The 10,235-nt window shown below is 38.7% G+C and overlaps 1 protein-coding gene across 4 annotated transcripts in view; it reads left to right on the top strand.

The window, feature by feature from the left end:
• Window positions 1–3,931, top strand: part of LOC121868549 (synaptotagmin-15-like) — a 46,407-nt gene extending 42,476 nt beyond the window's left edge. For 3 of the 4 annotated variants that reach the window (XM_042369276.1, XM_042369277.1, XM_042369278.1), the window contains exons 5-9: window positions 1,097–1,201; window positions 1,543–1,701; window positions 1,987–2,055; window positions 2,345–2,483; window positions 2,937–3,931. In XM_042369276.1, the coding sequence (XP_042225210.1) occupies window positions 1,097–1,201; window positions 1,543–1,701; window positions 1,987–2,055; window positions 2,345–2,483; window positions 2,937–3,061 (597 nt within the window). In that variant the 3' untranslated portion in view covers window positions 3,062–3,931. The remainder of the gene's footprint in view (window positions 1–1,096; window positions 1,202–1,542; window positions 1,702–1,986; window positions 2,056–2,344; window positions 2,484–2,936) is intronic. The other variant, XM_042369279.1, reaches the window with a different exon arrangement.
• Window positions 3,932–10,235: the final 6,304 nt, after the last annotated feature.

Genomic DNA, 10,235 nt, shown 5'->3' with positions numbered 1-10,235 from the left:
AGAGAGAGGAGAGAGAGAGAGAGAGAGAGAGAGAGAGAGAGGAGGCTTGCGTGTGTCGTGCTCACCCCACCCCCACACACACAGTCGCCACCACCCACCAACACTCAGATAAGATCCTTACATGACCCACCTCCCCCCCTCCCCTCCCCCCTCCCCTCCCCTCCCTCCCCCCTCCCCCTTCCCCTACCCCCTCCCTCCCTGAAAGATACTTACCTCGTTTCCCCAGGGGTCGTGTTATGACCCTTTGAAACCCATTACCAAGAATTCCAAAATGACGCAAAATGAAACAGAATAAAGAAATTACTTATTTTGGTAGAATTTGAGATTGTTATGGTAACCAAGACGTCCAAAACAACATATATCAAGCTTGTGTTGTTGTTGTTGTTGTTAGTCTTCGGGGGGGAGGGAGGGGGAAGTTAACCGAGTAGTTGGTCATGATTTCGAACGTAATTGACCTCCGAGAGACGACCTCATTAGCATTAGGCAGAACGAGATGTCATGCTGCAGTTAACATTAAGCATTAGAGGTAAACAGGGAGAGTAGTTGAGGGAGTAAGCACCATTAACCTCCTCTCCCTTGTGCCTCCCTTGCCTCACCCCTTGCCTCACCCCCTTGCCTCACCCCCTTGCCTCACACCCCTTGCCTCACCCCTTGCCTCACCCCTTGCCTCACCCCTTGCCTCCCCTTGCCTCACCTTGCCTTGCCTCACCCCTTGCCTTACCCCTTGCCTCCCCCCAAGTAGATAATATTCACCTGGATAATTAGGACCCTAATGTAATCGCTAGGACAGGCGTAAGTAACCTAAATAAGTAAGTAAGTAGATTATCTTCTCAAGGCCTGGAAAGGTGAACTGAGGCGAGGAGGTCGAGTCTTTGGGTTCAGTGAAACGAAAGTAACAGGAAGTGAGGCTGTATGTGTGTGTGTGTGTGTGTGTGTGTGTGTGTGTGTGTGTGTGTGTGTGTGTGTGTGTGTGTGTGTGTATGTGTGTGTGTGTGGAAAAATTACCAGAATTTATCAACCACAATGAAGTTTCACCCCCTGGCACCCTTGGCACCTTCTGGCACTAACACCATCTCCTGACCTCCCCCCCCCACAGATCACGGCCAGGGAACTAGAAGACAGAGCTCTCAAGTTGACCTTTTATGACGTGGACAGAGACAAGAAACACGTGGTCATAGGTCATGTCCTCTTCCTGCTCAAGGTGAGATCTGTCTGTCTGTCTGTCTGTCTGTCTGTCTGTCTGTCTGTCTGTCTGTCTGTGTATCTTTCGTGGTATCATTGCTGACGTTTATGTGTATGTGTATGTGTGTGTGTGTGTGTGTATCTCTCTATCATGTCTGTCTGTCTGTCTGTCTATCTATCTATCTGTGTGTCTGCCTATCTATCTGTCTGTGTTTCTGTCTGTCTGTCTTCCTGTCTGTCTGTTATGGTGTTCACTGTTTCAGAACCTGTACCCATATACCACGACTAGGTAAGGCTTCTCATACCAATACATCCCATTGTCTCTCTTCGTCCTGCTGTTAACGCTGCTCACTACTGCAGGAGCTGTACCCGTGGGAGGGGAAGAGGATGCTGCGTCGGGACTTGGAGAGAGAAGTCAGTTTAAGTCCTCGAGAGTTGGGTCAGGTAGAACTCTCTCTCTGCTACAACGAAAACCTGGAGAGGCTGACGGTCACTGTAGGGGACACCAAGCAACTCAAGGTGGGTCATACATACATACATACATACATACATACATACATACATACATACATACATACATACATACATACAGTACATACATACGCAACTGCATGTAAACACTGTCACAATCTATAGTAAAATAATCTCTCTCTCTCTCTCTCTCTCTCTCTCTCTCTCTCTCTCTCTCTCTCTCTCTCTCTCTGCATAAGACAATTAGGTGCTGAGTCATGCATTCAAAACTCCCAGTCAATCTTGTGTCTTCTGGAATTACTCACTAAAATGCCTCATTCTACCCCATTCTAGGTCGACAAGGAACTTCGTCAGGAGAAGAATGAGTTTCAGTCGAGGATAGCCCTCTTGCAACAGACAAAGGTAAGTTCTAGGACCTTATTTACATAGCAAGTTTAAGGAGACTGAACAATGGGTCATTCATCTTACGTCGAATGTAAACCAAACAAAGTTAATATTTATTCTCCTTTTAATTTTCTCTCCTCAACCAGCCACTGTGAGAATATTACCTCTGTTTTAATTAGTATCTCCCCATCAGTCATCAGTAACGTATCTCCTGAGACGAACCATATCAAAAGTTCTTTATCTGTTTACCATAACCTGCTGATGATCTCCCGCAGCTGCAGTAGTGATGGGTGTTCTTGTCCTACAGGTGAGTAAGACCAAGAAGACGGCGGTGGTGAAGGGGTCAGATTCGCCCTCCTTCAACGAGAGCTTTCACTTCAAGGTTGCTTTGGATGCCCTCGACACTACGGCCATCAGTGTCATAGTGACTGTAGGCAGGAAAGCAGGTAGGCATATCGATCTCCCCGTCGTCCATAGGGCACGGAACTTAATCTAACTTAATTCAGTCTAAGCTAACCAAGCCTATCTCAATCTAACCTAACCTAACCAAGCGTAATTCAATTTAACCTAACTCAATCTAACATAACATAACTTAAACTAACCTCAACTACTCTAACCTATCGTAATCTCTATTAAAATCACTCTAGTCCTCTAACTCTTTTTCCAAATAACCAAATTTTAATAGGACATAAAAGAAGTGAAGAAGAACTCAATATAGAGATGACAAAGAACATATATAAACTTATTGTCATTTGTCGCTCTTCACATTTCTTGAAGTTCTAATAAATATTCACCAATGAAATAAATTAATCCAGATAGATTCATTTTAATCTGTAGGTTTTGTAGAGTGATTAATATTATTTTTATTATATTGAATTACGTGTTTCCTCTCCTCCTAGATAAGGTGGTGGGGCGCGTCCAGCTCGGGTCGTTCATGTTTGCCCGCGGCCGAGCGCTTGAACACTGGAACCTGATGTTGTCCAAGAAGCGACAAAACGTCAAGCAGTGGCATACTCTCACCTAGGTCTCTCTCTCTCTCTTTCTATTCTGTTTACTCCTACTCTTTCATTTATATATACAAGGTTTTATATAAATTTTTTCATCCATTTCTCTATCTATCTATCTGTTCCTCCTCTCCGTGTTTCTTTCCCATCTCTCTGCCTCTCCCAATCTCCCAGTCTGGAAAGTGGTGAGCAGCGCCACCTTCTGCTCTACCACAACACTCCAGCCATCACCTGATGCCTATACGCCCACTAGCTGTATTCCTCCGCCACCTGAAGCCATGATGATGATGATGATGACAGTCCTTCACCTCACCAAGAGTAGTGATTTTACTGTGAATATTCTGTTTTTGCAAGTTTTTTGAGCTAACCTAACTTAACCAAATGTATCATAACCTAGTCTAACCCAACATAATATAACCTAACCTAATCCAATATACTATAACCTCGCCTAACCCTACATAACCTAACTTAACCTTGCCTAACCTACATTAACCCATTATAACTTAGCCTAACCTAAATTAATCCAACATATTATAACCTAACCGTAATGTAATCTAGCCCAAAATAACCCAAGCTAACAGAAATAATGTAACGTAATATAAGGTAACCCCCAATATTGTGAGTTTCTCCACACTAATTCAACTCAAGAGGTCATTTTCAACACTCACCATTATTTCGAGCTATTACTTGTATCATTATATTGTCCATCATTCTAGTCACATAAAACATTTGTCATATATTTACTGCCGAAGTGTTTTCTCCTGATGAATGGATGTTTTATATACCATACTGTATATATATATATATATATATATATATATATATATATATATATATATATATATATATATATATATATATATATATATATATATATATATATATATATATATATATATATATATATATATATATATATATATATATATATATAACGAAGAGGAGAACCAGGGTAAACACAAACAACTTGAAGTAGGGCTTCTTTTAATTGCTAACGTTTCGGAAATAATCCTTTTCCATCATCAGAACCTAAAAAGTTTTGAAAAAGTTTAACAATACAGGTGATATACGGTCTACCAAAGGTACACATGGATGAGTGTCCCTTACGCCATATATTGTCTGCCCTTGGCACCTTCAACTATAATCTGTCTAAATTCCTCGTTCCCATACTGTCACCAATCACCATTAATCAATACTCTGTTAAAGACTCTTTTAGTTTTGTTAAGGAACTAACTAGTATCTCGTTCAACAACTGTGTTATGGCTAGCTTTGACATACAGTCTCTATTTACCAACATCCCTCTTGCCGAAACTATTTACATATGTACAGATGAACTGTTCTCAAATACTGATATAATTGATGGATTCAATGGACCACAATTTAAAGAATTTTTAAAACTGGCTGTAAATGATTGTTTGTTTTTATTTAATAACAAAGCTTATAAACAATGTGATGGTGTTGCTATGGGTTCACCTTTAGGTCCCACGTTGGCCAACGCTTTCCTCTGTCACCACGAGAAGCTTTGGCTTACCGAATGTCCCCCCTAATTTAAGCCTTTGTTCTATCGTCGGTAAGTTGATGACACTTTTTTAATTTTCAGATCACTTGATCACGTCCCTATGTTCCTAAATTATTTAAATTCGAAACATGGCAACATCAAGTTTACTTGTGAATTGGAAAAGGAAAATATTCTTCCATTCCTTGATGTTAATATCCACCGTCTTCATAATAGTTTCGAGACAGCCTTATACAGAAAACCAACTTTCACTGGTTTGAGTTCAAAATTTTCATCTTTTATTCCTCTTAATTACAAACGTAATCTAGTACGTACTCTTACCAACAGAGCCTTCAATATATGTTCTAGCTATTTCCACTTGGATATTGAACTAAAATACATAAAGGAACTATTCTTTAACAATGGTTTCCCTAAGAGATTTACAGACACTTATATTGGCAAAACCCTTAATAGGTTTTTTAGTCCCACACAGCCTCAAACCCACACAGTCCCTAAATATTCTATCTCACCATCCCGTACACAGGCCCACTCAGTTTCACCCTTAGAAATAAACTTAAGAAGCTTTTCAATGAATTCTATCCACAAATTTCTCTTAGACTAATCTTTAAAACCCAGAGTTCAATTAAGAAATTCTTTAAAATTAAAGACACCATACCGACACACCTGCAATCCTCAGTTGTTTATCAATTTACGTGTGCTAGCTGTAGGGCAGCATATATAGGTAAAACTAAAGACATTTGATAACTCTCATCCATGAACACTTGGGCCATTCCGTTCGAACAGGCCATTTAATAACACAACCACCACATTCAGCTATTCGTAACCACGCCCACCAACATGACCACCCGTTTTCGCCGTCTGATTTCTCAGTTCTTGGCAAGAGCGACTGTGATACAGACCTCCTCATTATGGAGGCATTACACCGGTATAAAGAAAAGCCATCGCTTTGTGAAATGGCCTCTAGTGAATTGTTATGTTTTTCACATTAAGGCTCGTCTGAATTAAGGTAATACCCCCGGTACATTTTATTTCATACTTTTTATTTCCTGACTTTAGCTTTGTATGTACTGTAGGTCTCTCGTCATTTTTGTCGGTTTTGAAGTGGATTGCTCTTTTTTAAATTTTTGAAGTTTATCGAAGGTAAATTTTCGTATAATATTATGTTTTTATTGTATATCACCTGTATTTTTAAACTTTTTTAAAACTTTTTAGGTTCTGATGATGGAAAAGGATTATTTCCGAAACGTTAGCAATTAAAAGAAGCCCTACTTCAAGATGTTTGCGTTTACCCTGGTTCTCCTCTTCGTTATAAAACTACGCTTTCCACGTAACAAGTCCATTGCTTTAGTTATATACAGTATACTGTGTATATATATATATATATATATATATATATATATATATATATATATATATATATATATATATATATATATATATATATATATATATATATATATATATATATATTTAAGTTAGCCTTAAAGAACGATCGACATGAGATACCGTTTTCATTGAGGTGATCTTTTGGGTATTAAAGAAAATGTTAAATGAATACACAGAGATGATGAGAGTTTTTACCGCAGTTATATTAGGAGTATTGATTATTAACATGTTTATTAATCTTCTGTTATTCAATTTGTTGATTTCGTTTTGGGGGATATCAAGAGGACAGCAAAATTCAATTCATCTTGAGGTTAAAAGTTGTTGCTTAATTAGTTCTCCCAGACAATATTTATAAGCCATTTGGTAACTTTATAATTGATCTTCTGTAAAGGTGAACTGACCGACTTGAGTATGTTTTGTAATAGGCTATCCGCTCTGTGTGGTGCTATTTTACTATTTATATTGACAAAGCAAGCACAAAGTTTTTAGTAAGTTGGATTGGGTTTTCATTGTTTAAAGTGAGTACTGCACGTTACGAGGGTCTTGTTGTGGTAGCTGGTGGAGGCGCTTTCATGACTCTTTAGGGAAATTCTTATAATTCCCCAGAAATTTTAATTCCCCATCCTATATTTTGTGTCTCCTTACCTGGCTAGGGAGATAGTTTGTGCTGTTGACTCAATTCTTCCGTTTAAGAAGCAACATGACCAAACTATTTTTGTTTTTTGAAACCATTTGACCCGACATTAACCTAACTCTTACGATTTTGAGGTAGTTATGGTTAGTTAGTTAGTTTGGTTAACCGATTTACGCTTAAGAGTGTTGTGTTAAGACTAGCCACGAACTGGTGGTGGCCCCAGGAATACCCAACTTAATAGTTCTTATACAGGTCAGTGTTAACTCAAGAGAGATGTAACTGTCCATCCTGATTCTATTTTTCACTCCTTACTAAAAGAAAAATCCCAGTGACGTTAAAATATTTATTGAATATATTTATATCCCTGAGAGTAAGATGTATTTAAAAACTTCCTGTAAAGAGTTAAGATTATTAGATCATTGTTTATTTGCTTCGTGAGGTGTATGAAGATTTTTTAACGCCTGTGAAGAGTCTAGTTTTTAGTGAGATTGTGTTGAGTGGCAATGATGGTGACATGTTTGGCAGTCGAGCTTAGCGTATTCTCTGGTCTTATATCCCGCGTTGGATAATGGATTGAGCAGCTGACGTTAGGTGTGGGATAATAACACATTGTAAACACACTCTCCCTTCTGGCCTTCCCGATGCCTCTTCATACCACTTACTGTACTCCGGTATATTAAACACGGCTAAATAAGCCTTTTTTGGGGGGCCGTCGCGTATTCGGTCATTGTACTGTACTCTAAATGGAGTTCTTGGTGTAATGTGAAAGAAGAAGAAATTTTCCCACCAGAATTTGCCTTTTAAGAACGGTAGATCTTAGTGTCACGTAGGTGTAGTTTATTATATATTAACACAAAGATCAAGTGTATACATAGGTGTATTTTTAAAGATATCCTTAATACTATTTCCGGAGACACCTGCTATATTTGCACTCAAGGTGTGTTTAGTGTTTTTACTGGTGTGTGAAAGTACCCTGCCATTTTCCTGTAGTTTTTCCTTCTTGGTGTAAAAAAAAAAACCGCAGTAATTCTTTAAGTAGATGTATAACAATGGTTCCAATTTAAATGGGGCCTCAGTCTTAATAGGCCCCCCGATATGACTTAACCATTATTAGGCTTGTGATTCATTACTACTAGGGCCTATTAGGACTGGGGCCCACTTGATCAGTTACCATAACAACTACATGTGCAAAGTGATGTATGGAACAATAAGTCGCTCAGGTCGTTGGCTCTGAGTCAAAGTCCTAGTAGCTTAGAGCAGTATAGTGAATTGTTCCTCAGCCTAGTGATATGTGTGTTGCAAGGTAGGAATCAACCACCCCCCCCCCAACGCCACGTATGGACCTCGTTCAGGGTGCCCCAGAAAAATGTATACACACAACTTTACACATTTTTCATTGACGTCTCGTGAATGATAATACAACAACAACAATATTGACCCTCACTTATTGATGTGTTGGATCTCCCAAGTCTCCTAGGTCTCCCACAAGTAAGGATATACTGACATACAAACATTCACGTGATCTCTATGAAAACTTAGGGAACGTGTATATAATTTTTGGAGACTGCCTGTGTACTAAGTGTGATAATTTGTGGATGGGTAAAGGTTCACATCCTGGTTTTAAATAGATAGATGTTTATATGATTATAATAAACTCTTAGCACTGAAGTCCTCGTCTCGTTTAGCTAACTTTCAACTTCTTTGAGTAAAGATGATTGAGAGATGATTTATATACATATGTTAATAATGTGTTTTAATCAGACATTAGGTCAATTACAATTCATCATTACGATTACAAATTTTCAATGATTATATTTATTAAAATTTTGATTACGTAATCCAAATATTGTATATTCTGGATTGTGATTACAGGTTTTTTTACGATTACATTATGATTACGATTACATTAGGATTATAATTGGTCCCTTGTCTGGTTCTAATATTACAGCAGATTCAAGTGTCGCCTTGTTGTTGAGGTAAAATCTTGTATCCAGTTTATTGTGAGGTTCGTTAATAAACTTGCTAACTCAAATCTGCCAAAGTCTTCGTGAAAATATGGAACTGTGTCTTATAATGTTGTTGACTTGGTGTTGTCCAGTGGTGTGTTGTGGATAAGACGCTGCTACCTTTGGAGAGAAGAATGTGTGTGTGCTCTGTGTATGTACAGTACGTGTGTGTGTGTGTGTGTGTTGGATATTGAATTTTTTATCAGATGCTGGGCGTTTGCGAAGTCCCTTGATATTTGTGATTACATGTACTTATTCCGTTTCGACACATGAGTACATAACCAAGAGTTAAGTTACGTACAGAAAATTATGTCACGTAGCTTCCTCAAAGGAGTGTTGTAGTGGATTCCTCCCCTACAGTGTAAACACAAACATAAAGGAACTATGCAAATACTATTATCTTCGTAAGTAATATGATAAGAAAAGATGAGCTGTTTTGTGTTAGCAAGTTCCTTACATTGTTAGTTTGGTGAGACATGAGAGAATATGGCAATGTGAGGGAACAGCAGTACTAATCTGTCATGAAATTCCCGACGCTTTGTTGACTTCGTTCGCGTTTCATAACCTTCTCCACCCGCGCTTACCTCCCTCGCTATATATTATTGTCCAAACGGCAGTGGTGCAAGTCGCTGGTGATGTAAAGATATCTGCTGTATGTCCCTGCCTTTTGGTTTAGTTGATATTAGTGTACTGATGTTTGTGTAATAAATGATTATGTATATATATATGTTTAGGTTGCCGTATTTTATTTATCCTCCCAAGGCAAAAGTCGGTGGTTTGTTCCAAGTATGTATCTCGTCAAAAGCGATCCTGGCTGTTATATTTAGCTGCTGGATCCGTCACAACACACTCTGGTGTTGTGATAGTAAGTTATGGACGTTTAAATTATGTGGACTGTAAGATAATCCTGCCAGGGCCTTGTATACACCCCCCCCCTTTGGGTCCGGGCCTAGCTCATGTGGGTAGGTGGGTAAGTGGTATAACACTTACTTCTTATCGCAACCTTTTCCTTCACTTATCACAAAATTCTCACAACCACTTATGTTTTCGGTGTGAGATACTGAACACAGCAGTCTACTCCGGCTTCCACCTGTAGGGAGATCTACTAACACAGCACAACTTCATTGCATGGGTATTTACATAGCATATACGTAATAATCCCCTTTATATCACCTAACCAAACCTCTACAGTTCACCCTCACCCAGCAATACACACTTGATAGTAATGTCAAAATTATATCAAATAAATACCAGATTAAAAATAAAATGCAATAATTGATGATTTTTATGTTGATATTCATGAGCAAAAGGCGTTTCATTAACACATGTCTTAGCCTAAATAGTGTTAATAAGAAGACAAAAGGAAGTACACCTGTATTTCACATTCGCTAACCATGGAAGCCTGTAGTTAGCCCAGGTGTGTATTGTAGTGAATTGTGGTTCCTTATAAATCAAATTAAGTAATATTATTTGTAACAAAACTTGAATCATGGTACAATATGTGCGCATGTCAACAAAGATGTCTTGGTCATGAGAATAATTATAATTTTGTTGGTAAAGAGATAGGCCGTAACGACTAACTCAACCATCACGAGATTGCTGTACTTGAGGGACCGAAAACTCATGGCCCGCGGGCCAAATTTGGCCCTTGG

This window comes from Homarus americanus, unplaced genomic scaffold (genome assembly GCF_018991925.1).
Source record: "Homarus americanus isolate GMGI-L3 unplaced genomic scaffold, GMGI_Hamer_2.0 scaffold59495, whole genome shotgun sequence".
Lineage (NCBI taxonomy): Eukaryota > Metazoa > Arthropoda > Malacostraca > Decapoda > Nephropidae > Homarus > Homarus americanus.
The sequence above is the reverse complement of the archived record's forward strand: the minus strand, read 5'-3'. Positions and strand labels throughout refer to the sequence as shown.